We start from the raw sequence: 25,714 nt of genomic DNA, 5'->3' as shown, positions 1-25,714 counted from the left end.
CTTTGGGTTGGCATTCACGTTTGATAACAAAAGGTAAGGTAAAACTAGGTCTGCTACTATTTCTAGTTACAAAGTGGTTTTTTTTTTCTCTTTTAATTTTAAACTTGATAACCTTTTTTTTTTTTTTTTTTTTTAGCAGTTAGTTGCTCAGTCATGTCTGACTCCTTGCAAAACCACGGACTATACAGTCCATGAAATTCTCTAGGCCAGAATACTGGAGTGGGTACCCTTTCCCCTCTCCAGGAGATCTTCCCAACGCAGGAATCTAATCCAGGTCCCCCACATTGCAGGCAGATTCTTTACCAGCTGAGCCACAAGGGAGACCTTTACTGGATTATTTTACGCCTTTATGAATAGATGTTCTCTTGTAGTATGAATCTATAGGAAATCGATGAACAGCCAGATGTTCATATTTGGGTGAGATTAACTGAGCTCATAAGGCCCAGATATAAGGACACTTGAGAATCAGAAACAAATATTCAGATAAGTAATAACGACAGTGTTACATAGGGAAGAACAAAAGGAATGTGGAGGGAGTGAGCTTGGTGTGTTCCAGAAACAGAAGACCATGTGGTTTGGGCACAGTGAGAGGTGTTCAGAGGGGAAGATGGAAGCCTAATTATGTGGAAGCAAAGGAAGGTCCACTGTGTTACTCTATTGATTGAGGAGCCTTTAGAAAACTTTTAAAGCTGGACCATGTTATGATCTGATGTAAATATTTAAAAAGATCACCCCAGGTGCTTTCTGAGAATTGTATAGTCCTTAAGTGTTGACTTTCAGTTGGGTGTGGGAGATGAAAAATGTAGGGACTATGCAGTACTCCCCAATTTTTTGGCCTGAATGAGTAAATAGTTACCATTAAATAAGATGGTTATTATGGAGGGAGAAAACAGGTTAAAAGGTGAACGGGGGGAGATGACAAATTCAGATTTTCACTAATATAATTTGATGTATCCATTGGAACGTGAAGTGCAGGTGACTGGAGGCAATTAGGCATGTGTTTCCAAATCGGAAGTAAGGCATTGGTGAGAATGTACTTGTGTGTAGGCACTGATTGAAGTGGACAAGGGTGAGATCTCTAGGAGATCTGTGTGAGTCAGATAGGAAGAAAGCTGAGGTTCTCACCTTGCGGTACACCAGCATGTATGTGACGAGGAGAGGTGTAGGAGTCAGAAGAGGGTGAAAAGAGTGGTGAGAAAGTGAGCCCGTCATTGAGAGGTACACTCAACATGTGTGGATTGTTAATCATTAGGGTAGCTATGGTAGCTTAAGCTATAGTGCATACTTGGGTTAGCCTAGTGGGACAGGGAAAAGTGAAATGAGGGAAATGTGATGGATACTGTCCAGGGCTACATGAAAATAGGTAGGTATACCAAAGGTGAACACTTAGTTCTAGTAATTAGACAGGCATTAATGACCTCCAAGTAAACATCTTCTGTAAGAGTGATCATGTGTTCAGGAGTGGCTGAGAGGGGCAGACAGCCACTGAGTGTTTAATATTTTTCTAGGATTTTCCTGTTGAAGGGGAAACATGGTTTGAGAGGAAGGCAGGGTGAGGGGAGTTTTTGCAAGGGGGAAGTAGAGAAGGAGGAAGCAGGAAGGAGAGGGGAGGGAGATTCCGGGGACATGCCGGATCCTCAAGGAAGTGGCAGAGGAGGAAATTTGAAGTCTGGGTGGAAGATTTAATGTTGGAAAACAATGGGAATACATTTTCGTTTATGTCATGTCATAAGGGAATATGATCGCATGAAGAGGTATTTGTTAATGGATTACATAGAAATTAAAGAAATTCAAATAAATGTAATGATTTCAGATTATTAGATAATATTAATGTGCTCTTTTCCATGTCATTCTGTAATGATTAACTATAATATAAAAAATTGATTATAGTATTTTATAACATACAATTCAACAATAATTCTTTCAAATATCATTGACTAAAGAGCAGATATTTGGACAATATGAACTTGTCTTTACAGCAGTTTATTAGCATGATTATTGAGAGGTTCCAATTCATATTTATTGTTTCAACTGTTATCTATTGCTATATCTTTCTTTAATAAGCTTAAGACTAAATTCATCCTGCGGGGGGCGGGAAACAGAGCTAAGTTTGCAGAAGCTTATTCAATACTATATTTAACCTCATCCAAAGATGAAGTTACTAATATGGATGGCACCTGTTAAGTAATTTCTAGGTGGGTGGTATCAGGATTCAAAATATATGCTGCATGCCACAACTTTGGTGAGATTACATGAGGAAATAAATTAGTCAACTATAAATACCAGGAATGTCCAGAATGCCCAGCAGATTAAAAATAGCAGAAAAAAAATGCCCAACATGTATTTGAAATGCAGAGGCACAAGTGCAAGGTTCGTAGACAAAAATGAAAGACATATAGGGGAAAAGTTGTTTGGAAAACAAAATTTTCTTTATTTTAAAATAGCCCATTAGAGCACTTGGCCAGTTAGCTCCGTTGGTTAGAGTAGAACACTAATAAAATAGACCATGGTATTTAACAATCTTCATAAATGCATGGAGAGATTAGGAAATTTGATTATGTGCAATAGTTGCAAACCAAGAATTAGATTATGGGGCAGAACTGAGAATCTGGCAAATGCAGTTCCCAGCTTGTCCTTCCTGTTTTCTGGCTCATCCCTTCACCTCACTCTAGTAGCTCAATTGTTTTCTTAGCCACAACCTTCTACCTTCTTTCCTATCTTATTGTATTGCTTGAAACTTGCTGATATGAGGATTTTTGTAACGCTTGTGCCTCTTACAATTTTCTGTTCCTAGATGAAATAATAGGTTTTAGTCTTCCCTTAATTCTGTGAATCCATGTCCTACAGAGTTGTGGCTGCCACAATAATTACTGTATTTCACAGGCATCTTTGTTCCATTTCTATAGTTTACAGGAATCCAGACAGGGAAGCTATTCTTGATAGAAAAATTATTCTGTTGTTTTATCTGTATGCTGCCCTTTCAAGTTTTAATTCTTCCAGCCACTGCTTGTTATTGCTGCCCTTTTAAAGGATCTATTTAGGTAAGATAAGATGAGGTTTCTAACCAAATAGGGAAAAGATAAAATATTGGAATGCTCTAAAGATTTAATAAAATCTTATAAATGGCACACTGCAGGATTCTAGCACTATGACTCAGAGGAGTGGAATATTGCTAAGTTAGTCCATTCGCATGACCCCCTGCCATTTTGAAACTGTTCATCTTCTGGAATGTCTAGAAAAAGATAGCTTAATGAAGACAAATGTTTTCCTACAAATAGAGCTCTGATCTCTAAAGAACCATTAACTAAATATCTACTTTGTAGTTTGCTTAACAGTTTCATTATTTTTATTTAGGCTCACACTTCAGAAGATTAAGCATAAACTACAAGTATTAGGAAATTTATATTAAATTATTGATCCAATTTATTTATATTATTAATATAAACCACCCTGATGATTTTTAAAGCTGAGTTTGTCTCTAGAAGTTGTTCAGTATACTCATATGTAAAGTTTGAATGAAAAAATTGAAGTAAAATGGGGACATTGAGAGTGTGTCATGTTTAAAGGACAGTGATCACTGGAGTTCTAATTCTGATTAGATGAGTCAGGAAAAAAGTCCATAAATATTCAAAGTCTTCACTAATTTCTATAGTGAGGAAATCAGACTGATAAACTCTGAAATCCGTTGGAATGCTGATGTGCTATACTGATTTAATAAAATAGCAAAGACCATGCTTTCTGTTCAGTATTTCTTCTTAGAGATGTACTTGGGTTTTCAATCTTTATAACTTTTTAAAACAGCATCCATAGTAAGGTAAAAAAGATATTTCCTAAGATGTATTAAGTCTAATTTACAATGAAAAACAATACTGTTATGAACGTTACCTAGTCTGCCATTCAGAAATCAAGTAAATGCTGAAAATATAAGAATGCTTTTCTGTATTAACTATAATATAGAGTAAATAGTGTAAATGTTTTTCTTATAAGTGTCAATATTATAATTGGTTTGTGTCATTAGTAGGACAAATGGAAATTAAAGTTAAGTAGCTAATTTTGAATTGGATACCAGATATCCACATACAATTTTTTTCTTTCTTTTTGAAGATAGGATGTACCTTATTTCTGTTTTTACAGGTAGTTATTAAGCTTTATATCTGTATGGAGAAAACAACTGCAAATGTACTTTGTATTTCTGCTGTACATTTGAATATCGACCACTTTCTTAAATATTTAGAATGTTCTTATCCCTAATAGTTTGACTTAAAATACTGTACGATGTTTCCCAGTGATAAGCCACTATCCCGGTTAACATGAAATACAGTCACACCTAATATTAGAAAACATATTTTGTAGCAATCCTTTCATAACTTTAGCTTTTATCACCTTAAATGGTCTAATTTTTAAAAAGAACCTACTGCTCCATCTTTTTCAATTCCCTTTTTAATATTTATAGATAATTACCACTTTCAATACTCAGTAGTGAAAAAAAATATGAAAAAAGAGAAAATTTTAAAATCCTAGCTTGGAAAACAATATACTAAGATATGAGATCATTTTAACTATGACCTGTGGTATTCATAGCTTAACAACCTATAAGTAAAAATACTTCCATCGGGCAGAAAAACAAAATGAAATGGGAGAAACTTTTTCATTTGACCTCAGTATGTTCAGTTGAGAAGTTTATATTTGATAAGATAAATTACTTGAAAATCAGCAGATGTACCAAATCTCCTTTATTAAATAATTTATATGAGTTAAATTAAACTGACCTGTGTGGATAGCCATAGACAAAAATTCATGATGTATCAGGTTACACTTGAAAACATTGTATTGCCCTTTAATTTGTATAAGTCATGTTTCAAACATAAAAAATATTATGAAATTGCATCCCATGCATGCATCCTAAGTCACTTTAGCCGTGTCCTATTTTTTATGGTCCTGTGGACTGTAGCCCACAAGGCTCCTCTGTGCAAGGGATTCTCCAGACAAGAATACTGGAGTGGGTTCCCATGTCTTCCTCCAGGGGACCTTCCTGACCCAGGGATCAGACCCACTTCTCTTACATGTCCTGCACTGTAGGTTGCTCTTTACCACTAGTGCCACCTGGGAAGCCCATTATGAAACTGCATCGCAGAAGCATCAGGCTCTAGAGATGGACCTGAGAGTGCGGCAGTACCAGTATCGCTTATTGATTCACTTGTAGACTAACTGCCAACCGTCTGTATCCAGGGCTGTACTAGACGCTTTGCTTGCATTTCCATTGCACCATCAGAGCAAACCTATGAAAGAATTTGCCTCATTGAGTCTGCTTGTGTCCCTTTTCAGTAAGTGGAAGAATCGGTTTTTGTCTCATGTCTATTTAAGACTAAAAAAACAACAATTTGAGTCTAGGCCACATTGCTTTTAAACTTATTAATAAATGCATTTAACAAAATAAGGTCTGAAACTCAAGTCTTTAAATTTTAACCTCTTCATCTTCCACCTCTCCCTCCTTCTTCTTTAGTGTTTGGATCCTTTTCCTCTCTCCCCTCCCTCCAAACTTGCAACATAAAGGAGTGTTTTTCTTTAATACAATACTTGTTTATTCCATCTACAGCAGAAATAGGAGCTTTGGTTAGTTTGGGAGAGCATACAGGCATATGGGATAATGATTTATAGATTTTATGGTGAAATTATGCATTTGAAAAATATTATTATATGTAGCTTTACCCTTATATGTAATATATATATAGATAGATATTATGTAAGTTTAGAACAGTTTTATAATTTCATAATAAAAAACAAAAATTCCTTGTTTTGTTCTCTGTAACAAACGGAGAAGCAAGAACTTACTAAAAACCCAGAGAATATATTTTCAGGTTAATAGGTACTGATGCAGTATTTTATAATTTTATATTTATAACACTTTCTATTGGCAATTATAGCCTATAATGAAGATTTAATATCATCTTTAATAGGTAACTAATATTAAATGATGTTCATCATTCTCTAACACCAAGTCAGTTAAAGCAGAATATAGAATTTTAAACAAAAAACAATTTTTATCTGATAAAGTCCTAATAAATTTTCCATTTGAGTACCCTTATATATCTATCTAATTGCTCTTATACACACACATTCTGTAATATGTGTGTTTATATGGGCATTTCTAGTATGAAAATATGGAGAAGGCAATGGCACCCCACTCCAGTACTCTTGCCTGGAAAATCCCATGGGCAGAGGAGCCTGGTAGGCTGCAGTCCGTGGGGTCGCTAAGAGTCAGACACGACCGAGCGACTTCACTTTCACTTTTATGCATTGGAGAAGGAAATGGCAACCCACTCCAGTGTTCTTGCCTGGAGAATCCCAGGGACGGGGGAGCCTGGTGGGCTTCTGTCTGTGGGGTCACACAGAGTCGGACACGACTGAAGCGACTTAGCAGCAGCAGCAGCAGTATGAAAATATATACATACACATGTATACACACAGACATAGATACACATATGCCTAGTATAGAGCTAAGCTCTTCATAAACATCTGTATTCCTCACATAATATATTGTGTGGGAGCTGCTTTCATTCTCATTTCACAGATAGGTTAGCTGAGGCTTCAGGAGAGTAAAAACTTTATCAATTTATTTTTTTGAATTCTTACAGGGTGTAAATGTCATAACTAGGATTCAAACTCAGATTTGAGTGCAAACTTTAAACTATTATTCTGTAGTACTTAATCATGTGTCTCACCCCAGACCAAATTAACACAAAAACAAACTGAAGAGCCAAACAGAATTACTATTTCCTACCTCTCCCTATCCCACAGCACAAACTAACTTGAAATAGAAAAACAAAGCATGGGATATAGGGCACAGTGGCAAGAGGTACCAAGTTAAACTGCATCTTTCATCTGCACTCCCCATAGATTAGCAAATCAATCCTCAGAGGACAAGGCCTAGAGATCTGCATGCTCACAGACCCCAACTCACCCTTACGTGCTAAAGACTCACCCTTGCCCTGCTGCCCTGCTAAGTAGATAATTGTGTTAGTTTCTTGTGCTGTAACAAATTATCACAAATGTGGCTTCAAACAGTAGAACTTTAATCTCTCACTTGTCTGGATGCAAGAAATCTGAAATCAGTACTCAGTCAGTCAGTTCAGTCGCTCAGCCATGTCCAACTCTTTGCGACCCCATGGACTGCAGCATGCTAGGCTTCTCTGTCCATCACCAACTCCCAGAGCTTACTCAAACTCATGTCCATCGAGTTGGTGATGCCATCCAACCATCTCATCCTCTGTTATCCTCTTCCCCTCCCACCTTCAATCTTTCCCAGCATCAGGGTCTTTTCCAATGAGTCAGTTCTTCACATCAGGTGGCCAAAGTATTGGAGTTTCAGCTTCAGCATTAGTCCTTCCAATGAATATTCAGGACTGATTTCCTTTAGGACTGACTGGTTGGATCTCCTTGCAGTCCAAGGAACTCTCAACAGTCTTCTCCAACACCACAGTTCAAAAGCATCAATTCTTTGGTGCTCAGCTTTCTTTATAGTCCAACTCTCACATCCATACATGATTACTGCAGACAGCACAGCTTTGACTAGATGGCTCTTTGTTGGTAAAGTAATGTCTCTGCTTTTTAATATGCTGTCTAATTTGGTCATAGCTTTTCTTCCAGGAGCAAAAGTCTTTTAATTTCATGGCTGCTGTCACCATCTGCAGTGATTTTGGAACCCCAAAAATAAAGTTTGTCACTGTTTCCATTGTTTCTCCATCTGTTTGCCATGAAGTGATGGGACCAGATGCCATGATCTTAGTTTTCTGAATGTTGAACTTTAAGCCAACTTTTACACTCTCCTCTTTCACTTTCATCAAGAGGCTCTTTAGTTCTTCTTCGCTTTCTGCCATAAGGGTGGTGTCATCTGCATACCTGAAGTTACTGATATTTCTCCCAGCAATCTTGATTCCAGTTTGTAGCCTGGCATTTCACATGAGCTACTCTGCATATAAATTAAATAAGTAAGGTGACAGTATACAGCTTTGACATACTCCTTTCCCGATTTGGAACCAGTCTGATGTTCCATGTCCAGCTCTAACTGTTGCTTCTTGACCTGCATACAGATTTCCCAGGAGGCAGGTCAGGTGGTCTGGTATTCCCATCTCTTTAAGAATTTTCCACAGTTTGTTATGATCTACATAACATCAGTATCCCATGGCCAAAATCAAGCCTTCAGCAATCCTGTGCTCCCTCAAGGGGCTGTAGGGGGAATCTATTCCTTGTTTGTTCCAGCTGCTGGTAACTGCCAGCATTCCTTGGCTTGTGGCCACATCAATCATTCTATATGTTCATCTACCAGAATATAAAAAGCATTGGATAGTTGTGAAATAATTTGGAATCACTTAAACCTTATAAACTTAGACTCTGTATGGAGCACATAGATTTTACATGTTCTTTATGTCCTTGTTTGTTAGTCAGTCATTTGGGTCTGATTCTTTGAGACCCCGTGGATCGTAGCCCATCAGGCTCCTCTGTCCATGGGATTCTCCAGGCAAGAATACTGGAGTGGGAGTGGGTTGCCATTTCCTCCCAACCCAGGAATCAAACCTAGGTCTCCTGCATTGCAGGCATATTCTTTACAATCTGAGCCACCAGGAAAGCCCATACTCTCACTGAACAATTTCATCCTTACATTCAACCATCTTGTGCCAGACCAGTATCCTACCTAGCTGTCTGTTAATCATGTAGAGACCTTGAGTCAAAAGCTAGAACTGACTTAACTCAGAATGCCTCAGTTACAGTGGTAGGAAGCATAGTATGGCAATAATTGTTATTTCATTGAAGACTGATGGGGATGCGTTTGAATTCTGGTTCTGCTGTGTACTCAATTGTGTAAACTTATAAAAAGTACAGAGAATGCAATGGCACCCCACCCCAGTACTCTTGCCTGGAATATCCCATGGACAGAGGAGTCTGGTGGGCTGCAGTCCACGGGGTCGATAAGAGTCGGACACAACTGAGCGACTTCACTTTCACTTTTCACTTTCATGCGTTGGAGAAGGAAATGGTAACCCACTCCAGTGTTCTTGCCTGGAGAATCCCAGGGACGGTGGAGCCTGGTGGGCTGCTATCTATGGGGTCACACAGAGTCAGACAGGAATGAAGTGACTTAGCAGTAACAGTAGCAGTATAAAAATATGTCATTTCTAAGGCTTTATTGAATGATCAGAATATCAAATTTTCCAGCCTCTATAGTGAAAATGATAAGGATTTTGCATTTGGAGTAAATAATATACATGCTTAATGTGTATGAATTCCCTTCCTGTGCTGGGATTTTGAGTGATGGAGAAAGAAGTGGCTTCTAACCCATGTCCCCTGCTTCTGTGCTTCACATGTAGTATGAGGTTCCTCACAGTGCAGCCTGTTGTGAAGTTAATATTTTACATATGACATATTAAAATTAAACCCATTAAAATGGACTTTTAAAATTAAAGCACATGGCAGATAGTATGGGTAGAAATTGATTTGTGAAATGTTTATTAATTTCTATCTATAAACCTATGTATATACTGTGTGATCATAAAAAAAAAGAAGATATCTTCCGTGCAACACTGACAATTTATTTCTTTTGCTTCAAATACACTATTACTGTCCTGAGCCTTAAGATCAAGCCCAGCCACTAGCAAGATGTGGAAGATGTTACACATCCAGCGTTATCTCTATGGATTCATCTTCTGCCATTAGATTTGCTAGATCTCAAGATTCTTGATCTTGGAGTCCCTTCTTCCTGAACACTCCTCTGACACAGTTTCTTAAAACCTTTTGAAGGCCACCAGAAAGGTCTATTTTCACATTGATAACAAAGAAGTTGTGGGAAAAGCTTTAAGTAGGGTTCAACTCTTAATATTCCTAGCTATTCTGAATTCCTTGCAAGTCCTTTAACTTAAGGTGTTTCTCACCCCTCAAGGGTTCACATATTGTACCTTCCTTGGCTTCGCTTCACCCCACATCCTGTTATTTGGTTAACCCTTCCTAACCTTTCAGGGACTAGTTCAGGTTTCCCTTGAAGCAGAAATATATATGTGTGTGTGTGTGTGTGTGTGTGTCAAGTTAATGACACAGACTCTGGTTTTGATATATTCTGTCTGTGTAACCTTGAGCATCTCAATTTAATTAGCTGATCAACACTTACCCCTGGAAAAAATGTTATACTTATGGTAACTTTGTAACTTTGGTAAATTTGGCCTTGGAATACAGAATGAAGCAGGGCAAAGACTAATAGAGTTTTGCCAAGAAAATGCACTGGTCATAACAAACACTCTCTTCCAACAACACAAGAAAAGTCTCTACACATGGACATCACCAGATGGTCAACACCAAAATCAGATTAATTATATTCTTTGCGGCCAAAGATGGAGAAGCTCTATACAGTCAGCAAAAACAAGACCAGGAGCTGACTGTGGCTCAGATCATGAACTCCTTATTGCCAAATTCAGACTTAAATTGAAGAAAGTAGGGAAAACCACTAGACCATTCAGGTATGACCTAAATTAAATCCCTTATGATTATACAGTGGAAGTGAGAAATAGATTTAAGGGCCTAGATCTGATAGATAGAGTGCCTGATGAACTATGGAATGAAGTTCGTGACATTGTACAGGAGACAGTGATCAAGACCATCCCCATGGAAAAGAAATGCAAAAAAGCAAAATGGCTGTCTGGGGAGGCCTTACAAATAGCTGTGAAATGAAGAGAAGCGAAAAGCAAAGGAGAAAAGGAAAGATATAAACATCTGAATGCAGAAATCCAAAGAATAGCAAGAAGAGATAAGAAGGCCTTCTTCAGTGATCAATGCAAAGAAATAGAGGAAAACAACAGAATGGGAAAGACTAGAGATATCTTCAAGAAAATCAGAGATACCACAGGAATATTTCATGCAAAGATGGGCTCGATAAAGGACAAAATGGTATGGACCTAACAGAAGCAGAAGATATTAAAAAGAGATGGCAAGAATACACAGAAGAAGTGTACAAAAAAGATCTTCGTGACCCAGATAATCACGATGGTGTGATCACTGACCTAGAGCCAGACATCCTGGAATGTGAAGTCAAGTGGGCCTTAGAAAGCATCACTATGAACAAAGCTAGTGGAGGTGATAGAATTCCAGTTGAGCTATTTCAAATCCTGAAAGATGATGCTGTGAAAGTGCTGCACTCACTATGCCAGCAAATTTGGAAAACTCAGCAGTGGCCACAGGACTGGAAAAGGTCGGTTTTCATTCCAATCCCAAAGAAAGGCAATGCCAAAGAATGCTCAAACTACCGCACAATTGCACTCATCTCACACGCTAGTAAAGTAATGCTCAAAATTCTCCAAGCCAGGCTTCAGCAATATGTGAACCGTGAACTTCCTGATGTTCAAGCTGGTTTTAGAAAAGGCAGAGGAACCAGAGATCAAATTGCCAGCATCTGCTGGATCATGGAAAAAGCAAGAGAGTTCCAGAAAAGCATCTATTTCTGCTTTATTGACTATGCCAAAGCCCTTGACTGTGTTGATCACAATAAACTGTGGAAAATTCTTCAAGAGATGGGAATCCCAGACCACCTGATCTGCCTCTTGAGAAATTTGTATGCAGGTCAGGAAGCAACAGTTAGAACTGGACGTGGAACAACAGACTGGTTCCAAATAGGAAAAGGTGTACGTCAAGGCTGTATATTGTCACCCTGCTTATTTAACTTATATGCAGAGTACATCATGAGAAATGCTGGATTGGAAGAAACACAAGCTGGAATCAAGATTGCCGGGAGAAATCTCAATAACCTCAGATATGCAGATGATACCACCCTTATGGCAGAAAGTGAAGAGGAACTCAAAAGCCTCTTGATGAAAGTGAAAGAGGAGAGTGAAAAAGTTGGCTTAAAGTTCAACATTCAGAAAACGAAGATCATGGCATCCGGTCCCATCACTTCATGGGAAATAGATGGGGAAACAGTGGAAACAGTGTCAGACTTTATTTTTCTGGGCTCCAAAATCACTACAGATGGTGACTGCAGCCATGAAATTAAAAGACATTTACTCCTTGGAAGGAAAGTTATGACCAACCTAGATAGCATATTCAAAAGCAGAGACATTACTTTGCCAACAAAGGTCCGTCTAGTCAAGGCTATGGTTTTTCCTGTGGTCATGTATGGATGTGAGAGTTGAACTGTGAAGAAGGTTGAGCGCCAAAGAATTGATGCTTTTGAACTGTGGTGTTGGAGAAGACTCTTGAGAGTCCCTTGGACTGCAAGGAGATCCAACTAGTCCATTCTGAAGGAGATCAGCCCTGGGATTTCTTTGGAAGGAATGATGCTAAAGCTGAAGCTCCAGTACTTTGGCCACCTCATGCGAAGAGTTGACTTATTGGAAAGGACTCTGATGCTGGGAGGGATTGAGGGCAAGAGGAGAAGGGGATGACAGAGGAATCGATGGCTGGATGGCATCACTGACTCGATAGACGTGAGTCTGGGTGAACTCCGGGAGTTGGTGATGGACAGGGAGGCCTGGCGTGCTGCGATTCATGGGGTCGCAAAGAGTCGGACATGACTTAGTGAATGATCTGATGGTAACTTTAGAAGAAGAGATCTTTGTAACCATGATAGATAATCTTAGTTCTAATAAATTTCCTAGTCTCTTACCTCTGATTATGAATAGACTGTTTAGCAGTCTGTGTTTCTCTATAACATTCATTGCATTACATTGGAATCATCTCTCCTATGAGATTATATATGTATTTAAGGTCTTGGACATGTCTCAATGAATAAATAATCATTATGTGAATGAATGAAAACAAACATCTTAACAGTTTTAACCAATGCAAAAACATTATTGCATTTTACTTTAATTTTCTAAGTGTTTATATTTTAAAGAGTTATAATAAAATCTTTGGCTGAAATCTATATAATCATTTGTATTTTGCCATATGATAGAAGTTTGCTCAAACTGAGCCATCTTATTTATTTTTTTGGTTGAAATAAAATTTAGTTAATTTATACAATGACATTAGCAATACTTGTTTATCTTGAAAAATGGGAAGAATCATTAATTTAAAATAGCACGAGTCACAAAAGAATTTACATCCAGAGAGAATAAAAGTTACATTTGGTTTATATTCTTCTACATATTTTCTATGTATGATTCATAACAGCAGTACCTACAGACATGCCCTAACCAGGATGCCTTGTGTCTGCAGAGAAAACTCAAGTCTTTTAAGTATTATGCCTGCTATCTGGTTTACAGTTATTTAGCTTTTATATTGCAGTGGTTTTAGGATCCCAGTGGGTATTGGGAGCCTTTTCAGTTCCAGGCCAGATTTACTCTGTAAGCATGACTGCAGAGAGGAAAGGCTGGCACGGTCTGTTTTCAGATGTCCTTGTGAGCAATTGTATTGCTCTCGGTAGCTCTTATGGGCATGCCTGCTCCTCCTTCTGAAGCTTGCCCAACCTTATCAAAATCAGACTTATCCTGTGTGTCCAAATAATACTTCTTCCATAGTGAAAGCTGATAAATCCATTCTCTTCACTGCCACACTGTTCTTTATAATTCTCTTTTGGAATATTATGCCTTGTGTTATGCTGATTTATGAATCTTTTTTCGTTCTCTTCAGCTGTATTACAAACTCACAAAGCTCACAAAGGCAAAGATATTTTTTCCTTCCTTATGTTGTCTCATTTTCTAATAACAAGATGCAGTGTGAAGAAAGGAAAGAATTCAAAGTAGGTTCCAGAACTATAGGGTTTTTGAATATTTCAATGTAAAACAGGTAGAACAAGAAGGTCCACTTGGTCATGTAATATTTAGTGTCTTCAACTCTATAATTCTTTCAGTAAAACTTATTTTGAAATGAATTAATATAAAACTTTTTTTTTTCCTCAAAGCACATGTGTATACCTTGGCAGCAATCATTTTAAAGCAAAAAACCTCTCATTGGATATTATTGCTTTAATTTTGCACAAAATTACATTTAAAAAGAAATGTAAACAGTTGTCCATTTTATAAAGACAAAGTCTGGAATGTATTTTTTCTTTTTATTTTCTTTAAAAGACATTTTGACCTTCCTATGAAGCTTAGCTAGAGAAGACATTGGCAGAACTTCGTATGTCCTCATACATAGCTTTTGATGAGAATTTAATAAGACAGAGAACAGTACCTTGCCAAGTATTAACTTTAAACCTTATTTACTTTAGAATTTCAAGATTTATGGAATACCAAAAAACCCATGGAGATGACTCACAAAGAACTGGAACTTTCTAGTTTCCTACACTCTTTTAAAAAGTCTTAGTTATTTAACTTTGCTACATATTGCCATGACTAATACTGAAATCAACTCATGAATTAACATAAATTAATCTGTTTCTTTTTGGTTCTCACCCCAAATGGTTAATCACTCTCTGGTTATTGTGCTGAAATGGACTATTTAAAAGCGGTGGCATTAGTCTTTTAAATTACAAAGGTGATGTCTGTATTTAATCAGAGAATTACTCAACTATGGGAATACAAATATAGTTTTTCTCTTTTTATTTCTAAATTATGAAAATAAGACAACACTTAGAAAATATAGAACAAAGTCATATAGTCCCATTATATAATAAAATTATTTTTAAGTGGATAAATTAAGATTTTTGTTGGAATTTCAATATCAAGCTCTCAAAATTAATAGAATATACAGAAAAGTAGAAGGGTATAGTAGACCTGAAAAGCACCATGAACCATTTTAATATAATTAAGATTTATACAATTTTCACACAAGAGTAGGTTGCAAAGTTCTATTCACGTTCCCATAGACTATAAACTCGGAGACACTGGAACACACCAGGGACATAAAACAAGGTGTAAAATTTCACGGTCTAAAGGTACTGAAATCATACAGAGTCTGTTCTCTTATCATTGTGGAATTATGTTAAAAATCAATATCAAAAGATATTTGAAAATAACCCACATATTTTCAAGTGCAATGTGACATTTACCAAGAGAGATCTTTGACTTAGCCATTGAAAGTCTCAGTAAAGTCAGAAGCCTGAAAAAACACAGAGGGTGATTGCTGAGATGAAAGCATTTAAAAGAAATTGCTGTCAAGATGAGGAATTAATACCAAAGATCCTTTAAAAACCTCATGTATTTGAAAATTAAATGTCCACTTTTAAATGATGGATGTATCTAAGAAGGCATAGCAAGGAAAATTAGAAAATATTGATAATGAAATACAAATAAAAAGAGAATTTGCCAGAATTTGTTGCATGCAGCTGAAGCTGGCTTATTGCAACTAAATACAATGTGGAATCTTGAATAATGTATAAAAACAAAGAATGGACACTAGCATAAAATTTTGGTAAATTTGAACCAAATCTGTACTTTACTTAATAACACCATATCACACATTAATTTCCTGTTTTATTTTGTTTTTCAACAACAGTAAATACAGTTTTTAAAAGAATTCTATGATTTAGAATGAAAATATACTTCATTTGTTTCATGTGTATCAACCCCTTTTCCATCTTATTTGTCTTTTGGCATACTTACTGACTGTTACTATTCGAATCTCAGTTACCCACATCCTAGTATTCTAAGCATCTCCTGTTTGGATGCTTCAGAGACTTGTGAAGCACAAAACCAGCCTGGTTTTATGTTAAGTAGGTGGGTTGCTAATCTGTAAGAATGCCATTCTTGATCAGGCCTCTATGAATTGTTTGTAAGTACCAAATCAGACAATGCAGTCTTTATATTCATCCTGCAATTAGCCAAAATTATTCTAGTTATAGTCCAGTTAAAGATCTCTAGTATGAAATGAATGTAAAGTATTCATTCTTTCTTTATCTTTCTCTCTGGCTTCATTCTAGCTCATTTATGTACTTAAAAATAATCTTCTAAGTTACTTTTTCACTGCTTTTCGTGTTGCAGATTGAAAATGTTGATGTCTGCCTTAGTTTTCTAGCAGCCAGAGGAGTAAATGTTCAAGGTCTATCTGCTGAAGGTAAGAAAAAGCATAATTGTCACAAATGGCATCTGTGTTTGAAAAGACTTTTGATAACACTAGAAATGTCAAATGAGAGTACATAGGCCCTTAATATAGAAAAGGAAATTAGTAAAGTTTCCAAAATAATAGAAACATAAGTTCTGTGGTTGTTAATGTATGCTTTCATTATGTAGCTATGTTCCAGATTTTGTCAAAGTTGTTCTTTACATTACTGAGTATATGGAAGGGGGGCATATTAACAAAGTATCTTTATGATATAACGATTAAGTAGTACTTTTAGAATATTAAGTAGATGGATGGATAGATAATGCTGGGTAGTAGATGGACAGAAATACAGTTAAATGGTGTAATTAATGCTTAAATATTGTTTTATCAATAACAATTCTATAATTTGATCAAGTTAGCAGTCCAAGTCTAAATATTTGGTAAGTTTAATCAAGTCCTCAGGAATTCTTAAATAATTAGTATTAGTAACTGTTCTATGTAAAGGCCTTAACATTTTTAAAAGTTTAAAAGATCATCACTGACATTGAAATACAGAAAACAGGAAAAAGACAACTAAATCTGTCACTTTTTTCCTGCTTTCTTTTTCTTCAACATATATTTTTTAGGAAACGTTTTCAAAATTTTCAAGTAGTAATAGTAACAAAAACAATTGCTAACGTTATGACATATCAGTTCCTTTGAGATCTATATAAGCAACAAGCATTTTTTAAATTAGAATTTTAATTATATTACATTCATCCCTTTTGGCAATTTTTGTTACTTAATGTTTCTACTACAGTCAATTTACTCTGCAAAGCCTTCCCGACTCCCACAGATAGTATAAATACTAGATAGGTCTAAATTTTACAAGTTTTACTGCCATTGCAAAAATAGGAATTGTGTGACTTCTGAAATATTATGAACATGAACTAGAATTATTTACTTTTCTCAATTTTTCTGCACTGTTTAAATTTTATTTTGAACTTCTTCTATCCTTTATATGTTTATGTCATGATATTTAATATTAAATTATATACTTAAAGGCCAAAACTTAGGTTCAAACCTAATACATGGTTCTGTTACTGAGAATAATATTTGAGAAAATTGTCCAGGATGATACTTTACTTTCTAAGAGGTTAAAAGTAGGTGGAAATGTTACTATTTGTTGGTTTTATGTCTCTTCCTTTTAACATGACATCTTTTATTAACATAAGCCTGTTGCTTTTTATTTATCTCCTAAAAATATATGAATAGTCAAAATGATTTTCTGTATTTATTAAACATGAATACTAATAAAACAAGTTTAAAGAATATCTTTCAATAAGATTCACAGGAGAAACTTAATACTTGCAGGTTCACCCAAGAAAATTTATCCTGTCTCACTGTAGCTTTATACTGATCAAGCCTATACTTATGGCCCCTGTGAGGAAGGTTGGGGGTTATAATAACTCAGCCTTATTTTATATGAAAAATTCCACTGCATAGTGTGTGTGTGACATTATAAACCATCAGAGAGCAAGAAATTTAAGTAGGTTTATTAATGTTTCTAAATTCTGAAAAGGAGGCATAAAACCTTGACCTCACAAGAGGATATATTTTATTGTCAATGGCAAGTTTCATTTAAAGTATGATTATAGGTTGCATAGCATTATATCCAGCTTTAGTGGTCTCTCTTTTTCTAATTCTAAAATTATAACTCCAGAAGAAAAAAACTAGCTCGTGTTATGGCCTACTTTGTGCATTTTATTTTTTCCTCAGTGTTAGAAAAACTTACACAGGAGCCTCATGTGTTTAGAACTAGAAATTCTACTTATTCTATTATGCTTATTCTACTTACACTATTATGCATGCATAATAAGCATGCATCTAAAGCCATGCATAAAGTTATCTTAATCATTTGTTAATATGTAATGTGAATTAAAAATAAAAGAATTGGAACATTAAAGTGGATAACTATGGTGCCATCTGCTCTTTGGAGGACAAATACATAGTTTTTTAATAAATCGCTTGGTGGGTGATTTAGAATATTGCTAACAGTTATTATGAGGTACACCCATACAGCATCAGTGGAGAAGGAAATGGCACCCCACTCCAGTACTCTTGTCTGGAAAATCCCATGGATGGAGGAGCCTGGTAGGCTAAAGTCCATGGGGTCACTAAGAGTCGAACACGACTGAGCGACTTCACTTTCACTTTTCACTCTCATGCGTTGGAGAAGGAAATGGCAACCCACTCCAGTGTTCTTGCCTGGAGAATCCCAGGGACAGAGGAGCCTGGTGGGCTGCTGTCTATGGGGTCCCACAGGGTCAGACACAATTGAAGCGACTTAGCAGCAGCAGCAGCAGCAGCAGGATATAGCATCAGTATTTATAATGCAAGCCACTGAGCTTTCTTTCTCTAGCTCATAGGCATCCCTCCACTGGTAACAGCTGTGTGCATTTGTGAGGGAAAATATGTGTGTGTGTGCATGTGCTCAGCCATGTCAGACTCTTTTGAGACCCCAATGAACTGTAGCCCACCAGACTCCTCTGTCCAAGGGATGTCCCAAGCAAGAATACTGGAGTGGATTGCTATTTCCTGCTCCAGGAGATCTTCCTGACCCAGGGATCGAACCTGTGTCTCCTAAATCTCTTGCACTGGCAGGCAGATTCTTTACCACTGACCCACCTGGGAAGCCCATTTGAGAGATAAACAGAATGATAAATCAAATGAGGAACACAAAACAGAGCACCTATCTATTGGCATGAAGAAGCTACCTTGAGAAAAACTTTAGTTCAGGGTCAGCAAAGAGCATCCCTTGAGTAACCTTTGTTCTCTCTCTGAAATTTCCAAACTAGTAAAACTGTTAGCATGTTTTAGAAAATCAGACTTACTTAAATGTGTGACTGAGAAAACCAAGTTTTATTTCTGTCTTCAAAGATTTAGTCTATTAAGAATCTATTGGAAGCAATTTGCAAACTGCTTCTAGAATTTCTTTTGTTAAAAAAAATAATTTTATATGATACTGTTTTTATATTTTCCGCTTGATACAGAAATAAGAAATGGAAACTTAAAAGCCATTCTAGGGCTGTTTTTCAGTTTGTCTCGCTACAAGCAGCAGCAGCACCACCAGCAGCAGTATTACCAGTCCTTGGTGGAGCTTCAGCAGCGGGTCACCCACGCCTCCCCTCAAGCAGAAGCCAGCCAGGCCAAAACCCAGCAAGATATGCAGTCCAGGTAAGGGAGGGAAGCGGGGGATGTGTTTAAAATGAATTTACATTGATGGGAGTCTTGGGAGCATGTAGACACAGCCAGGGTGGGATGCTGGCAATTTGTTTTTATAAGTTTTTGTTTGTGAGTTTGGTCACCATATTTATGTAGTTGTATCCATGTGATGCGATTATTTGACTAATGTTATAGAATTTAAAACCTCTTTTGCTTGGATAACCAACATTGTCACTTTTTAGGTGAAATATTTGTGTTTGTTTTCTAAAGGTGATCGTGGTTTGTATCGAAATGTGTGAAGTGTCTTTCTTGTAAGCTGCGTGTCACAGTTACTTTCTTCTTATTTAGAATGTACTTTTGGAGTCCTGGTCTCCAGTTGTATAGTTTTCTTTTGTCGATGTTTCAGATTGGTTAAATCATTAAATCTGTCAAAAAGTTTAGGCCTGTTAAACACAGGAGTTTGAGTGTTTGGGAACATGCTGTTTTGATGTGAGATTGTATGTGTGTATTTATATACACAGGTTATGTTTGTCTTACTTGAGTCTGTGGGTACATGTAGACACAGCCAGGATCCAGTGCTGACAAACCATTACAACATCCTTTACTCTTTCATTACTGCTTTTTTCAGTTTGGAATTACATCAGTCATGATTCAGGCAGAGAAGCAGAATCCGTAAAAAAAAAAATAGCGTTAACAGATTCATTGTAAAGAATTGATTCACGTGATTGTGTGGCTGGCAAGGCGAATGTGAAGACAAACAGCAGCCCAACAGAGAGGACAGGTTGACACTGTGAGCATGAGCCAAAACTGCTATGAACAGGTGGAATTTCATCTCTCAGGGAGGCTGCACTCCTGCTTTTAAGACCTTTCAAGGAGTGAATTGGGCCTACTATCCTAGCGATAATCTAGGATAATCTCCTTTAAGTCAAATGGTATGGATTTAGACCACATCCACAGAAGGCTTTCACAGAAAGACCCAGATCGGTGCTGAGTGGGACTAAATAAACCTAGCTAAATTGGCACGTCAAAAAATGATCACTGAACAAGATTAACAGGTTTCATGCAAATTGTTTATTTGTTTCTGATCAATGTGTGGGTTATCAGCTCTTTAGTTCTATCGCATACATAGCTATGATTGTTTTTCTTAAGGAGAGAGAATGTCCAATACAAAAATACTCTTTACCATCTTCTAAAATATACACATGTATCAAATATATGTAAATATTTAACTTTTTCCATCTTAGAAGCCAAACCTAAAACCTAATAATACAGTTTGCCTGTAGTTTGTTTTTGGCAATTAGTACTGACTGAAAAAACTAATATAAAATTCCGAAATATGTTCACAAACCACTTCCCACTTATTGTCAGATACTCAACAGTTCAGAAATCTCCTCTTTCATCTGTCAACCACCCCTTGCTTCACATTAAGCAATATTTCTGTCTCTGTACAACCATGTAAACTCTACTTCTTTTGGCAAATTTTTCTCATTAGTGAATTATTAATAAAGAAAAATTATAGTTTCACCAAAAAATTTGGGATGTACTACAAAGGCCATGGAGTGATAAGGGAATGTTTGTTTTTACTCAAAAATGCAAATGTGCTTCTGCTTTTTTAAACTTGTCTTGGCATTTTGTGCTGTTGTGTGAAACTGTTCAGGAATCAAAGTGAAAAAAAAAAGATCTATAGTATAAGTTCTTTGGCTTTCCTTAAGAATAGAGGAGAAGAATAAAACATATGACTTATTAAATTGGGGGGTGATGGTTGATAGAAGCAGATCTAGATTTTGAGACCTGCCAGAAATAATATTTCTTAGAGTTTGGTTTAAGCCATTTGAATAGACAAGAAGCAAGAATAGTAGCTAGAAAAATACAGGAACTAAAATGGTATTGTGCAAAGAATGTTGACTCTGGAGATGAGATGAGCTACCATTTGTCACTTCTTTTCCTCACTCTACTGCTGTATCTGTCATTGGAGTTTCTTGCCCCAGACTCCTCAGTGGTTATAACCCTTTGGGGGAGTTTTTTTTCTCTTCTTGCTAGATATGCATGGATATTATGAAGCTGTATAATATTTTAAAATATAGAACTATATATAGAATAGGCATGGTCATTTTACAGCGTCTTGGAGAGAGCTATCTTATTTTTTTTCAGTGAAAGGTTATAAAAAGCATTGGGAAGCCCATTCTTTTCACTAGTGTCCTTTAATTCTGGGATAGCAGGGGAGTTCTTTACCATGAGTGTGACCTGGGAACCCTGATTTTTTTCTTTTGATAAATTGGATTTAATTACTTTTTGGATTGGTAATTTAACAAATCAGAGTACTTACTGTACTAAATGTAGTGCTTAGATAGGTTCATGATAAAGAGGAGCTCAAAGTCTTCATTTCAACAGAATTTATTATATGTTTTGGAGAATGCTCTATTTCAGATATTAATACTTATTTCCATTTGTGTGGGCTTGATAACGGAGAAGGCAATGGCACCCCACTCCAGTACTCTTACCTGGAAAATCCCATGGATAGAAGAGTCTGGTGGGCTGCAGTCCATGGGGTCACTAAGAGTTGGACATGTCTGAGCGACTTCACTTTCACTTTTCACCTTCATGCATTGGAGAAGGAAATGGCAACCCACTCCAGTGTTCTTGCCTGGAGAATCCCAGGGACGGGGGAGCCTGGTGAGCTGCTATCTATGGGCTTGCACAGAGTCAGACATGACTGAAGTGACTTAGCAGCAGCAGCGGGCTTGATAAGCAATCTAGATGTTTCTATCAATCACCCCTCAAAAGTTAATAATAAAGTGTATGTTTTATTTTTCTCCTTCTCCATTCTTAAGGAATTTCAAAGAACTTACACTATAGATCATATTTTTCACTTTGATCCCTGCACAGTTTCACACATCACAAAATGCTAAGACAAGCTTAAAGAACAGAAGCACATTTGCAGTATTGAGTAAAAACAAATATCCCTTATCATTCCATGGCCTTTTAGTACATTCAGTTTTTTTTTTGGTGAAACTGTAATTTTTCTTTATTAATCATTCATCAATGAGTAAAATTTGCCAAAGGAATTAGAGTTTACAATGTTGTACAGAGACAGAAATATTGCTTAAAGTTTGCTAAAATATTACTTAAATATTGCTAAAGGTTGATATAGTGAAATAGTATATGATTATAATTTATATGAACTGAAATGTGATAACATATTTAAGCATTTTCAAAACCTATATTGACAGTATACATAGGAAAGGTTTAAGTCTCCATACTATAGAACCAAGGTGATAAATGTGAAAAAAACCCCAGGGACACATTTCTCTTTGTTTGCTTGAGATGTGAGTCATAAATCATGATTTATGAAGATTTTCTATTGATTTCAAAGCTCTTTCCAAGTGAACGGTTTAAATGACTGGTTCCTATATTATTCTAGATATTTAGCCAGAAAATGTTCTTGTATTTTTCTTGGTAGACCTGAAAGGATTTTAGTGCACCTTGTTTCATGAGAATGTTTTTGTTTTGTTCATTTTGTTTATTAAATAAACTGGCATAGCTGCCTAGATTTCCACAACATTTATTTTATTCACTAAGAATTGCTAATTTGTTTTGCTCTTTTGAGCATAACACTGAATGTTTCCATTTGAACATTTTTCATTCAAATAGGCATTTTGATCTAAAGATTAACAAGTAAAATATACAAGACAGAAAATCAAATGTGAACCAAGAGAAATAGAGCGGGGGTGGCAAACTCCCCTCTTGCGACTTCTCAGCTTCCTCTCTCCTGTTGAGTGTGTGTGTGGTTGTGTGCTGTACGCGTAGATGTGGGCACAGGTGCCTGTGTGTGTCCTGTTCAAGACAGATCTTCTTGTTGGGAGCTCACCTCTGGAATCTGCCTGTACCTGGGTCCCAATTCTACCTCTTTCTAGCTGTGTGACTGTGGACAACTTACCTGATCTCTGTGTGCTTCAGGTTCCCGTTTGCTAAAAGGGCAACGGCACCAATATCATGAGGTTGTTCTGGGGGTTCATTGGGTCAGAATCTAAAACTCACTGAACACACCTGGCAGATGTCACTCTTCCGCTCAGAGCCGTGATATGGCATCAAATAGCCTCAGCTTGCTCTCCACTTAGGAAACACGCTGTGTCTGATTCCTTTGCAAGAGTGCTCTTCCTCCGAGAGTCACTTGGCTGAATGTCTCACTCCTTCAGGTTCACTGCTCCCATGTCACCTTCTCACTGATGGTGACCTTGACTACTCTGTTAGCACTACAGACTGCCCACCCATCCTGGTTGCTGTACTTTCCCTTCCTTTCCATAGCCCTAATCACTCTCTAACCTAAAACATATTTATTATAGTCATTGTTTATTATTGCTACTTCCTCCCCTCCAGATCGTAAGCCCTGAGAGGAGAGTAGTGTTTTTATGTTTTAATACTTTTCGAGGGATTAAACAAGAACATTATACACAGGAGGTGCTTAGTAATGATTTCTGAAGTGATTTAAGGTAAAAATGAATGAATCTATTATAGCTGCTTCTAATTTTAAGAAGGAAGACTAACATTTGAATTTGCAATGGTAGGTCATTTAAAATGGAAATTGTGTATATTTATAAAAATACTATATTAAAGATAAATGTATTTCGGATTCTCAGGTGGTCATGATATTGAACTATAGATAGTTTCAGAGTGGTATGTAGTGGAACCATCATCAGACCTTATCTGGATGCATGAAATTATTTGCCTCATCCTCACTGATCCCTGACTATATTCCTTTTTGGTCTTTCACGAAACATGTGAGAAAGAAACGAAATGCATGTGAAAGTGTAGCTAAGAAATTACATAGGTGATAGAGTATTAGAGGCAGTGATAACAAATCTTTCTGAACGAAACTAAGAGCTGTTTTGGGAATTTGGGAGATTATGATCCCCACAGAGGATCATTTGTCCCTTCTGCTTTTCATTTTGTAGGAGAAAGTCAAGAATGTGTCCAGTTGCTGTTTAGATGAACTTGCTCCTTCCTACAGGACTCACAAGTCAAATTGCAAAATCTCTGGGCACATGCTTTTTGAGTGACTTGCCTGCTCTCTTTACAGCCCCTTGCCAAGGTTCCTGTGACCCCTGCCACACACATTGCTCTTGGAACCCTCTTCCATGAAAGACATTTGCCTTCCCCTTTTCCAGGAAACATCCTTTCCTTCTGGGAGATTCACTGTGAAACTGGGGCAGTTTACAGCTTTTCAGCCTGAGGTTATAAATCTTGAGAAGTATAGAAGGAAGTTTAATTTAAGATGACAGGAAAGCTTTGGTAATTTAAGCCCTCGTGAACCTGGCTTCAATTAGTTGCTTAATTCAGCTCTATGTTGTGGATTATAGTGTGCTCTTCAAAAATGATGGTGAATCAATTAAACTTTAAAGAAAATGAAACAAACAACAAAGACATTTATGAATCTCCTTTTTAATATCACGATTTTTTTATTCCCAGAGAAAAATAATTGAAGGGAAATAAATTATTCTTTAATTGATTGATTGAGGAAACCAAGAAAGGGTATAATAGTAACAGTGTGTGTATACACAGTGCTTATGTTCTATGCTTTTATTCAGTGTTTTTAAAGCTTGACAGCTAGTCATAGTTCTGCTGTTATGATGGGGTATCATCTCTATAGTTTTGGTTATTTTAGCATCAGGCAAACATGGGTTTCACTTCTGCCTACCAATTCCCAGTGATGTGGCATGAGGCAAGTTATTTTAACCTGCTCAAATACCAGTGTTCCTACCTCTAATATTGGAATGGTGATAACTTTCTCAGAAGGGTATTGAGAAGACCACAGGACATAATTTGTATTTAAAGTGCCTCCTTAACACAACTCTTAGTGTGTAATAAACACTCAAACCAGCCATTTTCATCTTCCCTCCTCTCACTTTAAGGTCATACCAATGTATAATAAAATTATAGATCAAAGTTAATACCTCAAGTCAACCTCTTCACTCTTCCTTTCTTTCTCACTTTCTCTGATCAGTTCTGTCCATCACACTTCTTCCCCCCCGCCCCAAGGAAATGGAATATTTACTTAGCTCAGCTTCAAGTGCATTAGAAAGATACATTTGCATGTAAATAATGACTCTACCAAGTCTAAAGCACTCATCTCTCTTCATAGAGCAGTTCATTCCTTTCTGTCTCATCCTAGAAGATTGGTTCTTTTTTTTTTAATATAAATTTATTTTAATTGGAGGTTAATTACTTTACAATATTGTATTGGTTTTGCCATACATCAACATGAATCCATTATAGGTATACACGTGTTCCCCATTATGCATTACATAAAAGTAGTTCAAAATATATCCTCACAATTTAAAAATAATGACCCAGTGCTCAGACCTCCCAGGCTTGATCTAACTAAACGGAGGTAACCCCATTCATTATTTTAGGTATTTCCTTTAGTAATTAGTCCCCTATAGATAAATAAAATGCTACTGCCACTAATTGTTATTCATTAATTTGATCACTTTTTAAAATTATTTATTTATGTGGCTGCCTCAGGTCCCAGTTGCGTCTCTCCTTGCAG

At 36.7% G+C, this 25,714-nt stretch overlaps 1 protein-coding gene across 2 annotated transcripts in view; it reads left to right on the top strand.

The window, feature by feature from the left end:
* The window catches only part of NAV3 (neuron navigator 3), an 893,105-nt gene that overhangs the window by 624,624 nt on the left and 242,767 nt on the right, over nt 1–25,714 (top strand). For both annotated transcript variants that reach the window (XM_070370975.1, XM_005889180.3), the window contains 2 exons: nt 15,903–15,975; nt 18,996–19,179. In XM_070370975.1, the coding sequence (XP_070227076.1) occupies nt 15,903–15,975; nt 18,996–19,179 (257 nt within the window). The remainder of the gene's footprint in view (nt 1–15,902; nt 15,976–18,995; nt 19,180–25,714) is intronic.

Source organism: Bos mutus, chromosome 5, assembly GCF_027580195.1.
Source record: "Bos mutus isolate GX-2022 chromosome 5, NWIPB_WYAK_1.1, whole genome shotgun sequence".
Taxonomy (NCBI): domain Eukaryota; kingdom Metazoa; phylum Chordata; class Mammalia; order Artiodactyla; family Bovidae; genus Bos; species Bos mutus.
The sequence above is the reverse complement of the archived record's forward strand: the minus strand, read 5'-3'. Positions and strand labels throughout refer to the sequence as shown.